Source organism: Struthio camelus, chromosome 2 (assembly GCF_040807025.1).
Source record: "Struthio camelus isolate bStrCam1 chromosome 2, bStrCam1.hap1, whole genome shotgun sequence".
Classification (NCBI taxonomy): Eukaryota; Metazoa; Chordata; class Aves; order Struthioniformes; family Struthionidae; genus Struthio; species Struthio camelus.
In genome coordinates, this window is record NC_090943.1 from 134,981,401 (window position 1) to 135,006,989 (window position 25,589).

General features: G+C 36.5%; 1 protein-coding gene across 2 annotated transcripts in view; it reads right to left on the reverse strand.

Moving 5' to 3' along the window:
• Positions 1-306: 306 nt before the first annotated feature.
• The window catches only part of RAB2A (RAB2A, member RAS oncogene family), a 44,296-nt gene continuing 19,013 nt past the window's right edge, over positions 307-25,589 (reverse strand). For both annotated transcript variants that reach the window (XM_068932630.1, XM_068932632.1), the window contains exons 5-9: positions 21,158-21,240; positions 19,204-19,296; positions 15,353-15,464; positions 5,569-5,637; positions 307-3,264 (exon numbers count right to left, since the gene is read on the reverse strand). In XM_068932630.1, the coding sequence (XP_068788731.1) occupies positions 3,169-3,264; positions 5,569-5,637; positions 15,353-15,464; positions 19,204-19,296; positions 21,158-21,240 (453 nt within the window). In that variant the 3' untranslated portion in view covers positions 307-3,168. The remainder of the gene's footprint in view (positions 3,265-5,568; positions 5,638-15,352; positions 15,465-19,203; positions 19,297-21,157; positions 21,241-25,589) is intronic.

Genomic DNA, 25,589 nt, shown 5'->3' on the forward strand with positions numbered 1-25,589 from the left:
ACTTGTCACCAAAACAAATAACTATCATAAGAAGTATAAGGTAATAGGAAAAATCTCTGGAGCAAGGAACAGAGCACTGCCTACTGAAGAACGCGTCTCATTATTTTAACTTATCTGTAAATGTTTTGGCAGACATTTACCTTAAGCCAGTTCTTAGTTTGATCTTGCACAAGAATAAATCAGAATGACTGAAGCCAACAAAAACATACAGGTATAAGACCTAGGGAACTTTAATCTTTCCTAAGTGACTGCCAAAATTCCTGGAGCTTCTCATTTTAAGTAGAAATAAGAGAGACAAGTCTTAAGTCATGCTTAGAGGATCTGTCACTCCAAATTTATTCTTTTGCAAGTTAACTGTAGTTTATACCATACAGTAAGTCGGGGTACTGGGAAACTGCACCTTGATATGATTTTTCAGTATTGACAGTAGTTTTGCATTACATTAACAGCTGTACAAGTTGCTGTGGAACAATGACACGTTTTAATTCTTTGGTTACAAAAATGCCATCAAAAGCAACTGGAATGCAACATGGAAACAATGGAAGTTATCAGTCACTCATATGCAACTAAAACTGAAATCTGTAACAGAAAATCCTTCTAAAGCACACACTGTAAAATTAAACCCTCCTGCTAGGTTCTGTGCATTATAATACTTAAATTCTCACAGCACAAGATAGAAACAATAGCTTCTCAAAATCCCCCAAAACACACAGGTTTCTATTATGCAACAAAAAGATTATGTTCGCACAGAGCTTGTAACAAAAGCAAGCCAGAATGTGAGGAAACTTGTTTTGTTCTAGCTTCTCTTTGAAAGTACCAGCCTCTTCATACACTGTACAGCATAAGACTGGCTGGCATGTAAGCACCTACCAGCAGGATCAAAATCAAAATGTACACGTGATTGTAATTGCCACAGTGACCACCCCCCCACCCCCCCCCCAAAAAAGTGAGCAAGCAGGTGACTCCTTGCTGCTACCAGGGCACTGGATTCCTGGTCAACCCTATGCCTCCCATTGTGTCCCATGCTTTCAGAAAATGAGTGCCTGTCATAAGCTTTAGTCTAGTATCCTAGTTTGGTAAATCATCATCACTTAAAACAGCATGTATTATTCTTTTTCTCAGAATTGGGGTGTAACTTCCCCATCTCTGCTCACCTAACAGTGGCAATTTTTATAGCCAAGAGAAATTTACTCACATTTCTGATGTTGCTGAGGCTGCTACAGAAGAGCATACTTTCTCCTGTCTCTTGTCTCAAGTGACTGAGCTCTGCTACATTGCCAATTCCAAAAAATCTTCAAGCAGTAACTCAAGCAGGGAAGCAAGTACTTGTTTGTTCTTCCTTTCTTTCACGTGAGCACCTCATTACTGTGAGTCAGTTTTGCCTCAGCATCAACACAACTTATGCCCAGGGTTTTACTGTTATGCAACGCAATCTTTGAACTTCAGCAGAAGCAATAAAAGTGTTTGTGTTCCATAAATGCAAATATTATGTAAGAAGTAGTTAACAGTTGAAAGAATATAAGTAGAGCACCCTCTCAAAAACTTAATGCTCCTGCATGGGTAAGAAAGATTTACAGTAAGTGAGGGCATAAACCCCTACTGGTTGACCCTTTCCCCATATACAAACAAAAGGTTCCACACACTTTTAAACTTTTATTTAATCTCAGAACCATTGCTATGTTACACTTGTCAGACCGAGGTTTATTCACTTTCAATGTTAAAGTTTTGACGGTAAGAATGGATGACATGAGGATCCATGTCCCCCAGTGTTAGGCTGCAGTCAGTACTGGTCCAATAAGAAACAAATTTTGCAGTCTTTTTTTTTTTTTTTTTTTTTTAACTTTTTAGAGAAAGATGAAGGATGGCCTTGCATTAGTGTTACCCTTTTATCTGCAATTCATATAAAAATGAAGAGATGGAAACTCATTTGTTTCCTCATTTGTAGAAGAAGTGACATGAGTATTCTGTACTTTAACAAATAAACACTTGAACCCAGGATTTTGTTTTGTAAGGTTGCAACCATTTCATTTGAGGCAGAACAACCCCTCCCCTCCCTTATAATAAGTACCACAGCATTTCTAGTTTTTATTTTCATCAAGATTTTCAAACTGGCAGGTTTTATTTTCACACCCTCTTCACAATAGACAAGATGCTTACCATATACTTAGGATTACAAGTTGTCACTAAAGAAAACTTTACACAAACACTGTACAATAAGGTTGAAAAACTGCCCTTGCATGAAAAAATATACCTAGAAATCAAGTGGTAAACAAGAAAAGAACATTAAAGTTCTAACAATGTGCCATTTTAAATTTATCAACTCCCGTATTTTTCATTCATACTCTGTTTTTACCTCTAGTATTCATTAAGGCAAACAGCTAATCCATTTCTGAAGAGGTGCTGTGGAAATTGTGGACAAACAGCAAACATTTGGCATTAAAATAGATAGCATGTAAGTAGCCTCTAGTAGTATACATTAAGCATTTTCTTGGACTTCAGGATAATAACAGGGGAGGATGAACATGCTAACAATGTCAAAAAGGTTTAAAATTTAGCATCCAAGCAATTTCTAATAATGCTTCTGTAGTTTTCAAGCTCTAAGTAGTATAGAATTTATGCAAATGCATTAAAGAATTCTAGCTTGGCAAGTACACCCAAGCAGGTTATTAAACTATATATACAGAAAGTGATAAATACAGAATTAAAAGAGTCCTTCTGCTTCTCTTCATAGCCTTGAAAATTGACAAATAACTTGAGGACAGCTCTACAATATTAAACATTAGGTAACCACAGGAGCTGGGAAACCTAACTACACAAACTGATTAAAATACTCAGATGACTTTGTAGTGTTTAATACAATTCAGTTCGTAGTCAAGGGCACAAGACAACATTTAACAAAAATAATCACATCAATTGACCTAGAAATCAAATGTAAATAGATATGAATACAATCTCCAAAATCTGTCTTTAAGTGAACATTAACCATTTATTCAAAGTTATACAAGAATTTGAAGGATAAAGTCTTCTTCTGCAACAGGAAACTAACTTACAAGTTTCATGTCTCAGTTGAACTGAAGTGGAGGCGAGCGGAGCGGGGCGGGGGGGAGGGAGAGGGTGAACAAACAAGTTAGTAGGCCCCATCCAGGCAGCTAGAAAGTAAAAATAGGCTCAACAGCAGCCTCCACCAGCTTGTTGTCCTCCCTGATTGCCTGCAAGCGTTGCATTAGTTGCAGCATGTTGAGGGCCAATTTTTATGCCATTTGCCTGAAATAAAGTTTAATACACAATATCATTATTTTAGAACACTAATATGCTTGAAAACTTTTTTAAGAAGGTCATATACCAAGTTCTCCTTTCACAATACAATAAATGTAGCAAAGCTTTTTTTGAGCAATGCTTTCTCGGCAATGAAATACGATTTAAAAGAAAGATGCTTTCCTTCTCATTTAAATTTCTCTCCATATTAAATTCTGCACCTTAAACTCCTAGCATGAAAACACAGAGCAAGAACAGTATTTGAATATTGCTTCATATTAGGCTTTAAAAACATATTACATTTACTAGGAACATATAACCCCTCTCCTCCTACCAAAACCTCCATTAGTTTAGCACAAAACTTTTCCTCTCTAGACAGCATTTCTTTCTGTGTTGAATCAGCTGTACAGGCTAAGGGCATACGAGTGCTCTGTGTCATCAATAATTTCTATGATCCCGAAAGACATGGCTACTTGCCAAGAACCCACACACAGCGTAGCTCTTTCATTCATCAAAATCACACTTATATCTTAACCCTCACTCCCTCAAGTGGATTTTACCTAAAAATACAGCACTTTTCTCAAAGTAATACAGTAGCTTCAGAAATTAAGCTCTTAAGGAAACTTTGCGTCACAGTAAATCTCAGATTTATAGTGCTTGGCAGTTGTTCTGCAACAGTAGTAGCCTTGGGGTTTCTGGCACTAGCTCAGTATTGACAGCAGCTGATGTGGTTTCTTTTCGCTCTTTGACTCCTCTTTAATAAAAAGCATGCCCTATGGCTCATTGGTTTTGCCCCCTCTGGGCTGGTAGCAACTTCTTGAAGAATCAAGGAGCCAGACTTGGCATAACGCCAAGTAACTAGCATGGACTGTTGGCTCTTGACAGCATATTGCAATCAAAGCTCCATAAGGCACAGTAAAGCAGTCAGCTACTATATGAAACTCGACAGATACAATGAGCATGCCTTTTCAGACACTCCGATTACTGTCCAATTTATATTGCACTACTGAGTGCATTTTCTTCAACTTTAGAAAAACCTTTAAAGACAATTTTAAGTTTTTCATCACGAAACTTAATTAAAATAGTGTTTCACCAAAGCGCTAAATACATACATAGTTTTTTCAGTCAGGACTAGTGTCTTTGCATGATTACTCATGAAGCCATATTTAGCTACACATTTCCTACTGCAAACACTTCTCATACTACTGAAATTTCTCATTATTTCTTCTCTACAGTTTTTTTTTTTTTTTTTTTTTTACCCGTAACAGCAATTTTTTACTAGCTTAACATTTCTTATGTTGAGATATGGTAAGCAGAGCAGTGATGCTATTTAATACAGTCTTGCCAATTTCCTTGCTACTGTTCCCTCTCTGAGCAACTCTGTAAGGACTATCACACTTCAGAGAAGCTTCAGACTGACAGTCCTAGCCAGAGGATTCACTTATTCACAGAACAGATAATGGCAGTACAGATCTCCACATATGGTTTTACTGAGCACCTCAACAGTGATAGTTAGGGACACATCGGAGTCCCTATTTATTTATGCACCAGAAGTGGCCGGCCACTTCACATTGTAAAATTCAAACCTATATACGTGGCATTTTTTTTGGATGCAAGTATTAAAAACTGAAACGTTATGTGATCCTAGCAAATATTCCCATCTACCACCACTGAATTTGAACCAGCTTTTTCCATGGCCAGGAACGTATCTCCTAATTACCCAAGACTTTCAACAGGACAATAATTTTAAAATTCAGGAGATTAATTATCGGTCTTTGGTTAGACTCTTGCATTACAGAAGCAGCCCCTGCTTCCCCCCATTTCCCTTCCCCCCTCCCCAAATAACCCACAGAGACAGGCCATGATAATCTATAATTTCAGTAATGTGCATAAGCAAAATGGCTGATCTTTTATTCCCTACAGAATCCAGGCACCTAAACCAGAAACATTTCAGAAGTCTTTTATGTAACTCTCAAAGCAATCCCTCCCCTACACTGGACAGCTCATGGAGTGCATCTGGCATATCAACATGGTCCCCCATTTACATAGTGGAAAATTATCTTTGAAAACAGATGACACCATATGGAGAAGTGGATGAAAGTGGATTTTCTTCTCTTTTGGGGATTTATATTATTTTGTGATGCTTCATGGATGGATAGGGTCACTTATTTTAATCCATTTTTATCACAACGGCAGACAATTCTATATCCAAGTGGAATGGACAAGTATTTTACTCTCCAATCTTTTGGGCAAAATGAATTTTGTACATTAAAAAAAAAAAGTGTTCAGAGTACTGGAAGTACTGAAAGTTACCTCGTTATTAATGTCAAAAACTCCTTCCTGGATTTTCTCATAGATCTCCTTTGCAGTGTTAATAAATGCCTGAAACAGAGAGGAGGAAAAAAAAAAAAAAGAAGAAAAAAAATCAACCAGTGGATATGAAATCCTTTAGCGTAAGACGCACTAACTGGAGTCCAATCTCACATGCACTTGTTTCAGTAAGACTTTTCTTTCTGAGCTCAGTAGGAACAGGTATGACAACACCATCCTGTAACTCACCCGAAAGCAGCAATGGATCACTTGCTGTTTACAAGAACAGTGACATTTTCATAACATCTGTATTCTACAATCTGTTGTCCAGTAATTACTGAGGAAAAAGTGGTTTTTAAGACATATAAATTACTTTTAAATTATTTATTTCTGACCCTTATGGATAGATTGTGTGGCAGATGGTTTCCCCTACCCTTAATATCTTTGTAATAGGCCACTCTAGATTAGAGTGCTTAGCAACATAAAACCACAGGGTACTTACAATGATGATGTAAGGATGCTGTCTGCTGGATGAAACCTTATGCTATCATTTAATATTCACCTAATTTTAAGAACGCATTCTCTTTAATTAATCTTGTACATGTTAGGCAATAGACATCTTAATGGGAGAAAGAAGAGATTCCAGGTTTTATTATGATTTCTCTGAATTAATGTGATAGATTTTCAGAAAAGATTAACATTCAGGTCTGAAAGAATGAATGATATAAATGTTTTTGGTTAAAGTTTACAATCAATGATTCCATTTTTCAGCTCACACTGAACTTTATCTTAGGCACTATGTGACCTATAATGCATAATTTAAGAGGTGACTGACACCCACTAATAATTACAATCAATATCAAAGACAGTTCTTTTTGTTTTAAAATACCATCACCATACAATCATACAAAATATGCTGTCTTCTGCACAAGCCTATTACAGCAAACACAGATCTAATTCAAATATAAAAAAGTAAACAGGGTTCATGGAGAGGAACAAATCATACCTTTCCTCATTTCTACATTGGAAGCATTTGACTGCTGAACTTGCCACCAGAGCTTTGTTTCCTAATTAACAGGACTGATATGTTTTCACCTTTAAAGGCCTTACAGCTCCCCAGAGTAATCAATCTACTGCAGCTCAATTACTGCACCAAGCACACACCACAGCCAGTGAAGGAGACTTGAACGACTGCGGCAGGAGCGAAAAGATATGAATATGCATAAACTCTAAGTGGGTGATCGAATCATCACAGAGGGTCATGAGAATTTGCAGCAAAATAATGAGAAGAATTAATCATTGCAGATTCACAAGGCACTTAGGAAGTGAGTTCGTTTTTCAAACACGCGTTAGAGTTGAGGAGAAGAAACTGGCTTTCAGCCAATTATGAATTGATTCACATTCCTCAGAAATTGAAGTTTTCAATATAAGAAGAAAATGCAAACTTATCTGGGTTGCTGATTACACACTAATTATTGTAACAGCCTCATACATGGGACTATTGAAAGGTATAGGTCAAAAACTTTGGAAATTCACACAGCTGGAATCTGTGAAGATACTTGCTTGCTCCCATTTGAGTAGGACATTAAACAGAACTTGAAATCTTAAAAACATGTTATGATAACTTCATGTAAACAAGCACTTAACAACTGGCACTTTAACAATTCTAGAATGTGTTGGCTAAGTGTGCCTAGGCTCTTAGAATTAATTTCATATAAATTAAATGAGATGTATAAGAATTACTTTAGATCAAAAAAAAAAAAAAACCAAGAATTTTATCAGAACGCAAATTTCAAACTAGCAACTGGATAGAAAATATATTCTGGATGCTACACTCAGGAACAGATCACTGCAAGAACACATGCGTTCCCCCCAGAACAAAACGCGCTGCAAAACACAGTGCAATTTAGTGACTCTCAAAACACCCCTTTTCAACATAGTTATTACCCAGATACAATAAAGTTCAGTACAAACATTAGTCTGCTTTAATATTAAGCATATTGCCTAAGTAACTGTTGACTTGAGAAATCTAAATAGTCTATTTCACTCATTTCTATCATTTTTGTTATCCAGAAGACAAAAATCTGATTACCAAATTGCCATCAGCGACTCTGGTGCAAATGCTAGCATTAAAACATCATGTACTGGTATTCTGTATGGCAAAATGCCCAGCTGTACTGGGTCACACATAAATAATTCCTATTTTAAAATATGGTTTCATAACAATATAGCATATGAAAAAAAACTTGAAGTAGATTTATTAGTTGGTATGGAGTCTGAAAAATTACTACCAATCAGCTATGAAAAGAGACTGCAGCCCTTGAGATGTCCATTTGTTTTTTTGCATCCTTTTATTTTAAGTTATCCAATGTTTCAAAGCGTAAGTAGACTTAAAATAAATGCCTAGGAACCTTAGTGAAACACCAATCTAGTCACTTTAAGAACATTATGTCAGATTTTGGCATCGTATGCTACTGTCCCAAACAGCAAGGACAAGAAGGTGAACTCAGTACAATTGACTTATTCTAAAAACCGTTTTGTATATTGCATGTTCTATCTCTTATCTGGAACATGCAGCATAGTATAAACTCTCAATTATCTGTGGGCAGTTTATCCGGTTTGTAGATTAACTGAGCCATGGATACAAAGAGACAGAGCAGTGTGGATTTATTAGACCATGTGCACCAGCGCAACAACACAGCTGTAGCACTTCATACGCCAACTTGGATCCAGGTGCAGTTTAGCCACTTCCACCCAACACAAGGCCTCAACCAGTAGGCCCACATGGACTCAGGCTGGCTGCCTACCAAGCCTACTGAGGTTGCACCGTACATTCTGGTAATACTGCTGTTACTGAAGCAACGTGCAAAGACACTCGAGCACCTCCACAATAAATAGCTCAAGTCCATCCAGGTTTACTGTCACCACTTCAGGACAGGCAGTACCAGACTCAATCTGCCTTTATGCTCAAATCACCTGGAAGGTAAACAAGGCCCTGCTGCACTGCATCTCCATTACTCATAAAAGGAAGAGCCCTTTGCAAAAAAAAAAAAAAAAAAAAAAAAAAAAAAAAGAGTATATTAGGCTTCCAAGTATATAAATTCTAGGCTCTGTTTGAAACAAATTTAAAAAAGAAAACATTGCAACTGCAGGAAAATGTCTACATCTGGTATTTAAACTCTTGGTTTAAATCTTCCCAAGCATAAAGGCATCAGTGACTTTTGATTTAAGAGCCTACTGAATACAGCCATACCACAGCATCAAAAAAAGTTGCAAACAAGTTAATCAGTGATTTTTATTATTTAACATCTTGTTCTATTGTGTTCTTCTTACAGCTAGGTTCTCAGACACTGATGTCAGTAACAGTCTGCTGAGGTAAATGGCATTACTGCACTTCACAAGTGGGGTATGTGAGCCTTGTAAGATGTGATCTGCCCACTGTGCCACATCTGTGCCAAGTGCAAACTAAGTGTAGGGGTTTTTGAGTCACAACCTACCAGTGCCTTTAACATAACATCACTTTAGATAATCTACATTAGGAGTTTCCTAGACCGTGCTGCTTCACAGGAATTAAGTCAAGTCTTGCAGTGCTTACCATGAAAAGAAAAAAGGAAAAAAAAAAAAAAAAACAGTGCAGACACTGCATTTAAAATAAATGAATCCTAACACACTGAGCATAAAATGCAATCAACTTTGACATCCATTTTACCACACAAGATAAACAAGCAATATAGGCTAACTACCCTTGAGACAAAAACAGGAAGAATGAATTCTATTACTGGTAAAAACACCTCAGGAAGTAAGGGAATAAGCTACCGCTACCTCTGTCTTATGCAGGTTATACGCAGCAGTAGTATTACGCTAAAGGCACTGGAATGCAAGTCACAGAAGCTACATTCAGTTTTAATGTGGCACAGATATGACAAAATGGGCAAATAATATCTTAAATAGACTATCTTCCCCATTTGCAAATTTCAATATTACTTCTCTATCTCAGAAAGTTATTGCCATGATGAGTGTTTAAGGACTGTTTGCTACAGCTCGAGGCTGTTGGCTACAGCTCAGCACAAAAGAGAAACTTACGAACGAATCACCGGTGCTTTTCAAAACTCAAGATTATACAAGTCCGTCTTTGCTTATAACCAAAATAGATTAGGTTCTGCGTTTTCAGCTCATGTAACATGCTGCCCTCTGGTGGCCACGTTAACATGAAGTTAAACTCAGTGCTTTGAAATGCAAACTGGTTTTAGTTCATTATTTCTGAATACTTTCTGTCGAGGAGCATTCTTGGGAGATTTTGAAGATTACAGAGATGACAAATTCTAAAGCATGACCCTCATCTCTCTGGTCAGCAATGCCTAGAATTTCATCCTTCGCTCCTATCATTTAGCGGTAAGATTTTATATAGTTAGATTACTCTAGTACTAAAGGATGCATTTGGAAAGCAGTAACAACAGGGTCCACAAATGGATTTAGGTGGTGCACCATTCAGCACCCCAATGTGAAAGGGGTATAAGTGGTGCTGGATAGCCACTTAATACATCAGGATCCTAAAGCCCTGAGCAGCCGTTTTATGTGCGGTAAGACAACACTTGTTTATAAGGAAATGATCTTTCAGAAAGAAGCCTAGGACATTAAAGGGGCTACAAAGGGGGTTAATTATCAAGCAGTAGGAGGTACTACGAAACCAACCCACATCTCAAGAAGTACCCAAACGCATTTGTAGTTTTATATCTAAAGTAAAGGTGCACAGGCCCAAAATAAAACTTGACAGCAATTTGCATGTATGTAGCAACTAAACAAAGTGCAACCTTTCTGACAAACTTATTGGGAAGTTGCACGATATTAAAGTTTGAAGTGTCTCCAAAAGCGCTACAGCTGCTTTTGAACAGTTATAAAGGATGGAGTACATGGGAGGGGGGAAGGCAGCCAGAACTAAGGATCCAGGAGAATCTATGGCTCTGGCAGGCAGATATATCTCAGTTTTCATGCTTTTTTCATAAAGTCTGAAACCCTCCAGACCAGCTGAGACCTTCTATTCTCATTACAGACCAAAAAGCCAAAAAACCCCAAGAACCTGTGTTCCTTACTGTGGAGTTGGGACAAGGTCCAAGGAGTTGCCTCAAGGATGTAAAAACTGTGAATGCTCAGGGGAGCCCCATGTCCTGCCCTGTCTCTCGCCCAGAGCTGAAACTCACAGGAGCTTCACCCCCTCCACTTTCTCACTACGGAAACTGGCAAAAGCAACAGTCTCACCAGGCAGCTGAAGGACTGGGGAATTTCTATCTCAAGAAAAGTTTAACAAATATTGGTTTTAATGCAAGTTAAGATAAGCCTTACTAAAAACAAAAAGAAAAACCCCAAACTCTCGTGAACCAGAAATCCTGCTTTTTCCACAAACTCTGCTTAGATTACATCTTAAATGTCTCTGTACCTTGCTATTAGAGCTGCTAACATCCTAGGATTTTCAAATTTCATTAACTGAGTCTCTGCTAACTAGATCAGTAGGTAAAACAGGTGTTTGTTTACCCACACTTAGCTGTGTTTGGGAAGGGCAGAGAAAACAAAAACAAAAGTGGGAGGGGAAAAAAAAAAAAAATCAATCTTTAACTTCTTTTAAAAAATCAGTTCAAATTTGGGAGGCGTTAAGGAACCTGTCAGTGGGATTTTCCTTTTTACTCTTTTAGAGTATTACAAAGGCCATCTTTCCTCCTTTATCTGTGACTGAACAATACCCTTGTTGAAGCTACACCAGTTTCTAATATTCACTAGCCGTAAGCATGAAAGAAGCTGCCTAAGACAAAATTAAGTTACAGCAGAAACAAAGCTATCAAATGACTAGACAGCTTCACGTAGCAGAAGTGCACCACTGCTCGATCAAAACTGTTAGTCCATTCAGATTTTATTAGGAATAATAAATCCATTATTGCGTTCCATTCATGTGATGCCACTTTAAGGAGTTAAGGTGACTGACTGGAATCTGAAGCTGCAAAGCCCATTGCTTTACAGCACTTAGGCAACTTGGAATAACAAAGACTATATTCTAAGATGAACACAGGGCTATATAATCCCATCCACATGGGAATTATCTTACTGAAACCAACTCCTACACAAGGAGCCAGTGATATACTGGTATCTCAAAAGAGAGATAGCAGTCCAGTAGGTGTGACCAGTACCCAGAAAATAGTTTTGCTTAAGGTTAATCATTTTAATCATTATTAAGGTAGCAGTCTGGAGCGCAAGAAAAATGCACAAAGTTATTCCAGCTTCCCAAATCCAGCTAGGCATCTTTACTTCTTTAGAATCAGTGCATACAGACAGATTCAAACAATGGTATTGCAGGGATACAAAGACAACCAGGGTGTGCCGCAGAAGACTGTACAGCTACGCTGACTTTATGCAGATGATTCTATTCTGCCTTTACAGGTGTTAGACACCGTCCAAACAGAAAATAGTCAGCAAGCTCTGAACTGCGTCTTTCTGAAAAGACGACAATTAACAGTCATGCACTGTTGTTGAACTGCCAATGAAAAAACAAATGTGATAAGAAGTTAACATCTCCTGTTGTAAAGGAGAGAATAAATTTCTTGAATATGTGTAGTTTTAACGCAAGGTAGGAAAGTAACTTGCATTTTGATTAAAACAAGCACAAGTATGCTTGTTTTGCTTTGGGATGTTATTTAGAGTGCACTGAAAAAAATGCAAAAATAGAGTTATGCTTTCATAGCTGGTTATCCCTCTTAGTGGCTTTAGACAGAGGCTAAAGGGGACTCAAGGGAAAAAAAAAAAAGCTGTTTTGACAAATACGATATAGCTGAAGATGCTAGTCAGACTGGCTTTGTGACAGCAGCTAAACAAACCTGTGCCTTAAAAAAAAAATCCTTTTATCTTCCTAATGATTCAGAAACTATTCTCACCCCACCACATTCCACTCTAAGCATGATGATTTAACTCGGTGGCCACACTGAAGTCTCAGAAACCTCCACAGAAGGTATGAAGGAAGAGCCCACACCTACTCCCTGCCCCCAACAATCAATTACCAATTGTGCAAACAGGGTAAACATTACTGAACAGCCTTGTATGAGGTAAACAGCTAAGAGAATATTCCCTATTCCTAAACGTTCCTATGAACGTTTTCAAATTGCCTTAAGATCCAAGCGCAGAACAGGACAACATACCGCTGCAGCTAGCTATCGACTAAGACATTACACAGTGGTAGAAATCAGAAGGGAGAACTGGTTTAAACAAAGGGAACAGCTAAAACAAAAAATCCTTAATGACAGAAGTTAGTTTGCTCACCTAATGCAAGAACGTCTGTAGCTGTTTCTTTATGTTGAAACATCTACGGTAGATGTTTATGACACAAGGCAAGGCAACATAACAAACTTGAGTCAGAAACAGTGTTGAACTGATTATACATTGTCTCTAGAGACCTGCATTGTCTCTCTCATCACAGGGAAACAAGGGATTTTCAACTAGAGAGATACAAAAAATCCATTAAAAAAAAAAGAAGCCTCCTCCAGCCATTCACCTCCTTCTGGTGCACCGTAAGGAGCAACTGCCCATGTACTGTGTTTCAATAACAGATCTGCATTAAATACAAGTAGTCTGTAAACTGACTAGTACAGGCTAGGACCACAAACATTTTATGTCTATCTGCTTGATGACGCAGATCTGTTCTGTTGACTCAGCCAGCATCAGGGGTTTGTACACCACACTGCCCCTCCTGAAGCCACCCGGTGACAAAGCTTTGTATTCAGTGTACAAGAGTCACACAATTACTAGCTCTGTTGTTGCAGCACATTTCAGTATGGATGCGTGCTAGCAACAAAGTTAGGAAGTGCATGCTATACCTTGATCTATACTGCTGTGGAAATGCTCAGGCAGTAAACAGTCTAAGCTTCCCAAGTTAACAGGACAGAATTAATCAGTATATAATGCAACTCCTCAGTTAAAGTAATTATTCAGAAAGTGTGGAGTGTGGTTATATCGGGTAGGGCCTGCGAATAATACAGTAGCCTTTATGTAGTTAATAGTGTCCCACAAATAATCAAAACACATAAAAAGTTACTTGCTGTAGAGATTCTTTATCCCTCAAGGATTTAAGCTGTACAGTGATCCTGAAATTTAGGGACATCAACCAAAGACGTTTTAAAATTAGCCAGTCTTCTATAAACGCAAAAGACTTGGAAAAGCCTGAATTTTAAAAACTGCTATGCTTATGCTCTTTTATAAAAGCATTTAATTCAGAATACTTATGAAATTACCTTGTTTTTTCCCCAGAAAGAACGTGCCTCAGAGGGCTTTTAGAATTGACTTGGAAGTTCTCCTCTCTACAACAGAAAAGTCTGATTCAAGAAGCTATTCTAAAGCTCCAAAGATGGTGAGTTTACCCCATTTCCTATTCTAGAAACTTTCATTAAAGCATTTCGGTTAAAAAAAAAAAAAAAAAAAATCAACCAACCAACAACTTACTTCTAGAGGTTGGCAGCTCCAGCAGCCATATTAGCTCACAATAAGACAGCTTCCATGTATTGAGGCGACAGGTACATCAATTATTACATGTTAAGTAGTTTTTGGAGGGCATATTTGAACAATATAAGATGAGTATTTCTAAATCTTGAACAATTTTAGTTCTTTTCCCATAAGTACTACCATCAAATTCAGAAAGCAAAGTCTGAGCACCAGCTCTGGGGGGATGGGGGTTGGGGAAAAACCACCAAAAAAGGGAAAGGGGAAGGGAGGGAGAAGACCAAAAAACCCGCAATATTTAATCCACAAAATATGTTTGGCCACAAAAAAAGAAAATCTTCCTAATTCTACTCTGGACAGATACCTCGAAGTTTGATCTAAATACCTCCCTCAAATGGGTGGAAGAATTCTCTAATCCCCATTACTGAAGGGTTTAAATCTTGCACTTAAGGCAATTCTAGAGAAAAGGAAGGATGAATTATACGGTATGAAAAGCTGAACAACGTCATGCAATTGTAAAGAAGGTTAATACCTGGGATGTATAAACTGGGTATGGCCTGCAAGACAAATGAAGCAATCTTTCTACTCTACATAGCATTAGTATCTCAGCTGGGGTTCTTTGTCACCACCCTTCAGGAAAGGTGTGGGGTAAACCTAGGTGAGATACACAAGAACTCTTACATGTCCAAAAACATGGACTATAAGCAAAACTTAAAAGGACTTATTTAAAGCAGAAAAGAGTGAAAAACATAACATTATTCAAATACATAGCGGGTAAGTAAGACAATGATCTCCTTCAGCAAATCTGTAGGGAACACAGTAAGAAACTGCACGCATGCATGATTCGCAGCAAGAAAGATTTCTTCTAGGTATTTGAAGGGAAAGATGACTGTCTTACAATAAAGATACCAAAGCATTACAATAGATTGCCTGAAAAGTCTGTGAAATTTCAGAAGTCTTTAAGAACAGTTTAGACTGACATCTGTCAAGGATACCGAGAGCTTCTCTTGCTTTGCACTAGCAAAGCTTTTCCAGTCTTATCTTTTAAACTTCAAGAAAGACAGCTGTACCTTGATTTCCTTGATCAAAATATTTTTAAAAGAAGAACTATCATATAAGCTACCAGAGTCTCACCAGTTTAATCAGTGCCATGCAATCAGATAAAACGCAGACATGGACTTTTTAATAATATAAATTTAGAGAGTAGTTAATTCAAGTTAAGGAATCCAAAACCTAGAGGAACAGTATCTGCACAAATTACAGGCTGCAATTCAAAATAACTGTTTTACTAAAAATCAGCGTTAAGTGAGGTTACCTCTTCTACATTAGAAGCAGTTTTGGCAGATGTCTCCATAAAGATAAGTCCATGTTCTCGTGCAAACGCTTCACCTTCTTCCTTCTTGACTTCTCGTCTAGATTCTAAATCACTGACATGGAAAACAAACAAACAAGAAACCCAAGTTACCTGTACAGTTCAACCCACCCATGTAAGTATCACTCTTCAGAGACATGCTTATAAGTCAACAGCCCCCCCAATCAGGTCTTATGTACATATTCATATCTATTAAAGTCTTTACATAAAGCAAAATTACTAGAAGCTTTGCAGTTACAGTATATACACTATATATAAAGCCACAGCATCTCACTTGTGTGAGCCATCAACCCCAGCCAACATGGATCTTACCACAGACTTCAGTGAAATAGCTTTCAACTGGATGCAGGTATGTTTATCTAGTTCTCCCTTCAATACTAACTTTAGAAAATGTCATTTTAGATAACATTATACTAGAAAGGAGTGATAGTTACCTAGTTATCCACACTGCAAAAGCTGAACTGATAACAGAGTTTTTTTATAAAAGATTTCTTAGTGATACTAAAAATAAAACTAGTTTATTTTTTCCCGCTCACTAACAAGACCTCATACAGTTGGATTTCTGTTCTGATAAAAAAAAAAAAAAATTCCTAACAACAAAAATAAGGTATTTTAAACTACATTACTGGTTCCCTCCTGACAAGCCAGCATTTAGGTTTTGAAACTGCAGGCTTGACCTGGCACTTTAACAGCAGATGAACATAACTGATTGTTACACAATTTGTTTCCTGCTTTCCAAGCAGGCTAGATGAAAGTTAAATATTATATGAAAGAACAAAAAGCTCTCTTGGACTGGATAACTAAAGACAAATCCATTTCCATAAACTATATTGAACGTGTTTCACTTTTACTTATTAAACTTTCTTTAGTAACAGTTTCACTCCTTCCATCTTTGTAAGTAGATTTGCAACTATATTTTGAACAATAATAATGCTGCATTTAAATTGTGCATGTAACAGTATGCTCTGAGATGCACAATTCCAAATTAAACAGCATGCAAATACATAGGTTTAACTTACAGCGAGACTGCCAGTAAGAAGTATCATACTGGCTTCAATGCTACCATTCTCATAATTATAAATACATCAAAAATAAACCATACTCACTGCAGCAGCTATTTTGCAGCAAGTCAGTTTTTTTTTTTTATTCTAATCACTTCACACTGGTTTAGATAAATTATAGAGTCAAGATTGTTCAGCAAACCATTTGAACATGAAGCATTTGGAGATAAGGATACCTGAAAAGTTTTCTTAAAATAATTTATGTTCATTATATGCAAGTATTCTCAGTATCTCAGTTTAGGCTTAAGACAAGTAAACAAGGTATCCATTCTAATGTTCCTGAAGCAGCTATCTGACACTGTATTTTCAAACGTGAGTAATGTTGTACTTATTGCTTACTATCACACTACCCTCAATAATATCCTTTTATTTAAAAGTTTGGTTCACTACAGCATTATCTCAATACTAAAACAGAAATAAAACAATTCTTTTGATTTAAAACACTGCAGCTGCATCAAAAGCTGCAGCGATAACCCAGTCTAAACTCTCTACTGATATCTTAGCATATCTGTATAAGAGCTTTAACTGCTTCTACTAACCACAGTTGTCTTCCTCTCTCCATACATCCCATTCCAATAATTCGAAGCTTTTGGTCTTACTAGATCAATATAGCTATGTTTTGTTCTGGAAAGAAGATTAAGTATAGTATTTGTAATGTTTTAATACCAGTATTTTTAATGTTTTCAAAAACCAGCTATTATATTTCAGATCAAGTTCTCAATGCTCTTCAAATCTAGTAAAAAGTCAGTAGTACAAAAGAATTCCAGGTGCACTTTTTGGACTCTTAAGAACAAAGTTTATTCCTTCAAAAAAAAATCTTACGCTAGTATACATGTTCTTTCTTCCATCAGTCTCAAGTAAAATGCTCTACTCCATGTCCTACAATATGCTTTCAGGACAATGCAACACAGTTAAAGGCGTTTCTTCCCCATCTTTCTCTTTGAGACTTGAGAATAATGCTTTTTAAGAACCATTTTAAAGAAATTTTACTTCCTGTAGCATCATAATCTCACATTTAAGGTATACAATCTAAGCGTACTCATTGTTTATTTAAACATTAGTTGCAACTGGGATAATTACTGAGCTAGCTGCAGGTGGTGTATTATAACATACAATCATGCCCACATCAGCAGAATGCAAGATATTAACAATTTACAGCTTAGTTCAATAGCTAAGAATAACCAGGAACAGTTACAGATGACTTAACTAAGCATGCAAGCTTATGTAGTACTTATATCAAATACACAGTATATACTTCTGTGTATACCGTACATATTTCTCTTTCTGTCACTGCAGCATTTTCACTCACATAAGCGTAAAAAGTTAGTCTTTGACATCACAGGCTTAGCAAAGCTTCATTTAATAAGAGATTGCATGTTTATATTAATTTATAAAGATTATACTTATATTCCTCTACTAAAAAAGTTTGTTGGTCACTTCCAGATTATGTAAGTGTAGGCAAGCATCATAATTACTTCAGGCTTAATGTGTTCTGACATTTATAAGACAAGGTGATTCTTTTTTTTTTTTTTTGGGGGGGGGGGGGGGGGAGCAGGGAAAGGCAGAAGACAAGATGAACAGGCCAGACTAGTGAAACCAGACCATCATTACCACGAGGCTGTTACTCAGTAGTATCTAAGAAATGATTTGGCTGTTCATTGAATTTTAAGGGAGAAGCCCACACACTTATTTCAACTGGCATCTTCACCTTCAAGAATTGCTGAGGCATGGAGACAAGTTGAGGTCAGTTAGGGAAAGGCAAGTGTAGCATAACTAATGGTTTATTAAATTCTGAGATCGTGCTTTTGATAATTGGAAAAAAAATCCTACATTTCCAGGAAAAAAGATCTAGATATGATGCTACAGTTCGCTACATCAAGAACTAGTTACATTAAGTTTAAGGTATTCAAAATGTATTTTTATGAAGAACTTCAACACTGTTCAAACATATACAATTTTTCCCTGTTGATACTGAGAACTTTCGACTGTCCAGGTGATGAAAAGACCGAGTAGAAATTCATTAAAAGATTTAGTAACAAACTTCCAAAATGTTAATTGAATTTGCAGTACTTAGTGTATCTAACAGTAGCCTGAATTCACCAGAAAGTGGTAAAACCTTTACCTCCATTAGAAAAAGCATTCATTCTCTGCCTGCTCCCAGTTAAAACATGTAAGACACAAAGTAGACTTAGAATTCATAAACGTCTCATGTAATCATTAATTAATGCACCTGCTACATTTAACAAACGTAATAAATGTTTCTGAAGTGAACCCTGTAGTATGGGTTGCATCTTGTTTAATGACATTTTCTCTGCTGTGATTCCAAATCGATCAATTTTTTTGTTAAGAACAACTAAAATTAGGAGCTTATGTTCCCTTTAAAAGGGAGATCCAGGTGCCTCTAAAGGATGATTCAAGGTTTTTAAAAAGGACAGTGAGAAAAATAATTCATATAATTCTTCATTTTATGCATTCATGACTGATCCTTTTAAAATAAAATTACTTCTGAAAAATGTGCATAGAATGTAAGGTAAACATATGCTGAATACATTATTAGACTAATTTGAAAAGGAAAGGTTTTAGCCTCACTGTAGAACTATGTTCAGTGATTGAAAGTTATTTACAGTTAAACTGTGATACTGCTTACAAATAAGAACAGACAAAAGGTGAAATCCAAACAAACAAGCCGTTAAAGCTTTACCACCTGTAGAGTTCATAACGATTGAATTTTACCTTTTATTTCCAATAAGCATTATGACCATGTTGGAATTGGAATGCTGACGAGCATCTTCTAACCAAGTTGTCAAGTGATTGAAAGTGTCTCTCCTAAGTATGGAGAAGAATGAAAATTATGAGCAGTATTTCAAGAAATCATTTCCCTTAATGCTATTGCTTTTACCTTCCTTAGAAGTACATTGGCTTATTAATAATCTTTTGCCCTTAAACTCATACTAAGCCTTGATTATGTTTTGATTTTATGCCATGACTTATTAACAGTTATAAAGGATTAAATTCCTGACCCATTAAAATTGGTCAGTCAGATTCCACAGACTTTAGAAGAACCAGATTTCCTTCCAAGTTCATGTAACACAGCAGACAGCTTTCTACAAAGAACTACTTACTTGCTAGTTGTGATACTGAAAATCAAGCAGAAATAGATTTTTAACTGAGTATATGCACTGATATTTGTTCACACTTGACAAAACTTCAGAGAAGATAATCAACAATAAAGGAATATAATAAGAAGTATTACTTTCTTACAGGCTGCTAATCACTGTTTTCAATGCAATTCAAAGCTACTTATATGGTCATTTATACTCCAGTTTTCCCTTCTGCCTCCTGGAACTTACTGAACAAAATTTATAGAGGGATGGACTCACAAATAAAAGCAAGGAAAGCTGAAGTTTAGTCACTTTCTCTACTTGAGTAACTTTTATTAGTACATATATGCTCCAGGGGTAAGAGCTAGTAATCCCTTTGTTGGAGGGAAAACAGGCAAACAAAGATTTAGTAAATAACCGAAAGCACGGCCCCTACAAAGAGTAAAGAAGATTCTTACAGCCATAAAAATCTGTATTTTTACACGCAAATAAAATCCAATGAACAAGAATTTAAAAGTAGGAAGTGCAAAACATACTCAATCATTCAAATACTACCAATAATAATGTGTTCACATGGTAATATTTGTTCTACTGTAGGCAATAAACAGTTTATATTCATTTTCTGTGAGTTTATGAACTGAATAATTAATTCAGCAGCAGTCTTTCCAAATAAATAAGGTATAAGAGGATAGCATTCTACAGATTTTACTGTGTACTGGAAACCTTAAACACAGCATGTGATTAGTATTTTACAAGTGTAGAAATATGCATTAAGAATGAAAGTTTAATTTGCTGCAAGCCAGTTTAGAAAAAGTAAGTTCCTTTTTGGCACCTATTTTTAAAAACAAGTTGGGGAGGGGAAGGAAAAACATCTAAGAAATCTCTTACTAAAGTTTGTTGCTTAATCTAGCAACAAGACTGAGATCCACAAACATGGGAAATTACACACCCTAAATGGAATTCAGTGCCTGGACATTTTCTTAAACCAGTAGTCATGATTATAACCTTTAAAAAAAAAAAATCCCACAGTTTTGCAGATAACACGATACACAGTGATTTTATTCAAGACAGCAGGAAAACCATAGTCACTTCTGTACACCTGCTAAAGAAATCACAGTGGAAGAACACAGCAATGGGAGAAGTTTTCCAGTATTTTTTTTAAACTGGACTTTGATGTTATACTATTTCTCTCTTTTGCAGAACGGTACTTTAGTAAAAGTTTGTGAATGATTAAACAGAAATTACACTTCATGCTAATAAAAACACCAGAAAGGAATTAATGAGATATTTTAAGGTCTTTTCTCAATTAAGGTAATGGACATTCATGGTCAAATAGTTTATGAAAATATTTTGTTACATTCTTCCCGAGTTTACATATACTTAGTCAGTATACAGAGAAAATTAAAGAGTGCACAATTAACCTGGATTATATCTTAACTTGGAGCACTTAAGGTAAGCATTACAACATTAAATTGACAAATACCTATACAAAAAGCCATGCTAATTTAGACATCATAATATGCCATAGTTCAATTCTACAAAGACATATAATTTTAATCCAGTTATACTTCCCTCTATATTCTCACCTTGTAATGTCATACACTAGTAAAGCCCCTGCTGCCCCTCTGTAGTAAGACCTTGTGATGGAACGGAAGGACTCCTGCCCTGCCTGTAGAAGACAAAGTTTCATTATTTCATGTCAAAGGTTTTTTTTTTCTTTTTTTTTTTTTAAAGGGGTGTTTTTTGGTGCTGAAAACTACAAGGTTATTTCAGAGAGTATTTTTGCAGGCAGGATTGTGGGGGACAAATCAGAGAGGAACTGAGGACAAAAAATCTTTAAAGTTGGCAAAGGAAGGCACATAAGGAGAAGATATATAAAGCAGCACTGTGCTGTAGTTGATTTTTATATATATATTTATATATATATGTATGTATATATTTATCTCTCTATCTCTCTCTCTCTATATCTATCTCGGAACAAGACCCCTAAACCTTTTTTGGCAATCCCTGACAACCCAATTTACTGAATGGCTTCACAATACATGAATCATTATTAGAGCACAGAATGGACTCCTAGCAACTAAGCTCTGAAGACAAATTTGAAAGGAAGCAAATAACCCAGAGCTTCACATTTGAATTCAATAACCCGCTCCCTGGGGCAGCTGTTGACACTAGAATAAATAAAGCCCATTGTAAATAAATGATGAATGACATCTTTACGCCCACCATCTGCTGGTGTAAAGGTTGTTGGAAGGCCAAGGATGCAGATTTTATCCGTTATATCATAAACGGCAGCCAGCTTTCAACAGTCTTCAGATGGAATTCTTTCAGTAATCATTTTATTATAAAAAAACAGAAAATGGTTCTGAATTCAATTGTACACAATTCTGCTCCACAGTTAATCAGTTTCCTCTGTACTTGATAAATAATGCTTGTCAAACTGCTACAGGATGCAAAAGTCATCTTCATAACCACTGGTGAAAAACTTCAGAGAACCTACGTAAATTAGACAGCTCTTACAGAAGAGTATTCTGCAGAAAACTCAACACTTAAACGAACGTGCCTCCATTTATATTTTAACCATGTTCAGCTATTCTGAAGTTCCGTTCTGAACTCTCTTTACTCAGTTCAAGATACACCCTATCAACATGCAATAGTCGAACTACAACCATTTCTGCATTTTTAGACTGCAATTAAGAACATAGTTTCTGTAAGTAAAAACAGCTAAATGGACAGAGGTATAGCCCTCTTCCCTCCTGCCTAGAAGGGCATAGCTCTGAAAAATAACTATTCATAGTTGTAGACCCTGAGCTCCCTATGCTCATCTTCTCCTGAAGTGGTAGCACCTGACAGTTGTTAGAACAAAAGTAATATTTACTTCTAATATTTATTAATAATAGGAACTTAAACTTAATTCAAAGATGCCACAGTATATGACTGAGAAAGAGTAAAATGAATATGTAAGATAGTTATCCACAAACCTATAAAATTACCCTGTTTTAAAACCGAAAAACAAGAATGAAATATTTATTAAATACAAGTTATGCTTCAGCTAAACCAACAGAATTAGAGTACAGAGAACTCCCAGTTACTGTACTTTTCATACTAAAAAAATTTTATTGAATCACGGGGAACTTGATCTAGGTTCTGCTATTATTGAAAAAGCTTAGTGGCACAAAGCATTTTGACACGCTCAGTTTTCAGAAAGCACCCTTGTCTTCCAGAACAAGCGGTTACTTACACTAAAGAGAACACTTTATATCTTAGTCACTCCAGTGGAAAAAGTCACAAGAGATAGAAAATATCTTGAATAGTTTCTCAACACAATTAGAATACGCTAGCATATGCACTTGGCCAAGAACCCAACTACTTTACATAAAACTAAAGTAACAGAATACAGACAATCAGCTAGATAGCATCAAAGAATAGTAAAAGCAAGTGTTTAACTCGGTACTCTATCCAGAAGCTTCATAAAGGTCTACAGTTTCTCTTGGGGTGGCAACTAGTCCAAGCACATGATAAAATCCGTAAAATATTTTCTTCCTAATTAGAAAATACATCAGTTACTGTTACCAGACTATTCAATGTATCCACTGAAATCACACATGAAGTGCGGACTCCAGCTATCACATTAAGATTGCCTGTTTCACATTCGTAAGTTCCACCATGACACAAAGTTGCTCGTCTCCAAAAGTAAATTAATCGTAGTGAAACAAAATTGTCAGAGGCCCCACCACTCTTACAGAACTGTAAGAATTGTGAGTTCTTATAGGAATCACTTCTTCTTAGAAGTTCAGTACCCAAACCCTGAAAATACGAGATTCAGTACCCAAACCCTGAAAATACGAGATTCAGTACCCAAACCCTGAAAATACGAGATTCAGTACCCAAACCCTGAAAATACTAGAACAATTTTAATTGTGTCTTATTTCCCCATGATGAAATTTCTTAAATGCCCTTGCTTCCCGAGAGAGAGACAGGAAAAAGAGTGGAAAACGCCTCCCTTTCTTTCCTACAGAAGATACAACTTTCCATATGGCAATAATAAACATATACTGATGCACAACATAAACTGAAGCCCTTTTCATTCTAAAGAAAAGGAAACGGAGTTTCTGTAAAGCTACTCCATTATATTTGTATTTTTCTCTCTCTCTCTATATATAAAATATTATATACACACACATACACACACACAATGGTTATTTTATATTATATATAAAATAATAAGAAATGTCTTACATTTATACCATTTACTATCTACTTTACCAGGTTAGTGTGAACCTAAACAAGAGATCTGTAAGGTCAAGACAGATGCCTTAGGCGTGTAAGAGAGACTCTACACTTTTTTTCCTTTGAAGATCATTATTACTTTAAGCATTTTTCATCTGACATGCAATTTGCTCTTTTTCCTTCCACCTGTATTCCAAGGGGCACAAAGAAAGAACAAAAAAGTGTAAGCTATCAATAAAAAAAAAAGTTTTTGGGGTTGTTTTTGGGTAAAGTGTGTTATAATTATACTTCATCAGTTTTGTTCAGTGGGATCAACTCAAATTTTGCTACTTGCCACAAGGGGCAGCAGACAGAACTAGCAGTGTGGAAGCACAATATAAAAGCAGAAACAGGTCTGATACAGCAGAACAGCCCTTTCCAGAATAAGTGGAAATAAAAGTGCTCTTACCATCTTCTCTGTGTTCCCCCAAAATTCAGTATTTTGGGTTTTTTTTTTCATATTAAAGCTTTTTTGATGCAGTATTTTAATTTTTCAGCCACTTTTCCCAGAGACTTGAAGGGAGGTAGCGGAGAGGGAAGGTGGAGGCAGGAGTCACCATACGAATGTTAACAGGGTATTTCTCAAGGCCATATTACATCTACTACAGACAACACAAGCTTTTCCTTCCCGGACACATCAGGGCATAGCCGCTTTCAGTATTATAACACAATACACTATGGAAGAAGTGGGGAGAGGAAAGATAACCTTGACAACAGATAGAAGAGGACAACTATTTCACACGTGTAAACTCTAGCTCAGTCAAGGTAGCCTACAGGAACCAGGACATACACACGGAACATGCCTAAACAAGCATCCTCTCTCGTCAGAGAAAAGGGTGCTAGCTCAGAAAGAAGATGAAGACAGTAAGGTAGGCATCTGACAAGCCAGTGATGTTTTAAGTGCTAAATAACGCTTCCTTTTTGTTGGCTCCTGGACAACCAGATTTTAGAATTCACGTTTAGCAGCTTTTAGAACTCACACCACAGTTTAACAAAGACAAATTTTCTGAAATAAGAGACCTACCTAATCATGGGTGTGGAAGTTACACGTCTTCAAAACAGAACAAAAAAATCTCATCCCTGCTTGAATCATTGAACTTGTGTGGACTTACGCTCCCCGTGCACTACTCTAAATACACCTCAGTACATAGACCAAATACAATTTCAAAATAACAATGCAAGCAGAACATTCGGCTTCGCAATCTTCATGGGTCAGAGATCCACAGAGAGTTAGGGCCTGCACTAAGTTTTCAGGAACATTTAAGCCATGTAACTGTGTTACAATTGACAACACATTTGTAGCACATCAAGAAGTTCAAGTGTTAAGGAACTTTTAGGCTTAGGAGAAATTCACAACTCTTCAGGGTGCAAACGTGCATACCTCTGTGAGCCTTATTTTGATGTTATACATGACGTAAGTGATGTTGTGAACTTTTTGTTAGCTTCCTGCAAACTCTCACCTTTCCTACTGTAAATCTTAGTAGCATTGGTAGGTGCGTATATTAGTCACACAGTTTTCAAGTCTTTGCTATCAAAAAGGGTTCCTTGCAAGATCATTAACTGTATGTTCTTTGAATCTATAAATCGAAAAAATAAAAATAAAAAGAAGAGCTATGATCTAGTACAAAAAAGTAGTTAGATAAATATCTAATCAAAACCAGCACACCTCTAGAAAACTAATTTTACTGAATCCTCCATTCATACTGCTAAAGTATTCGGGAAAGTTTCTTCAAGAAATACATTATTTGG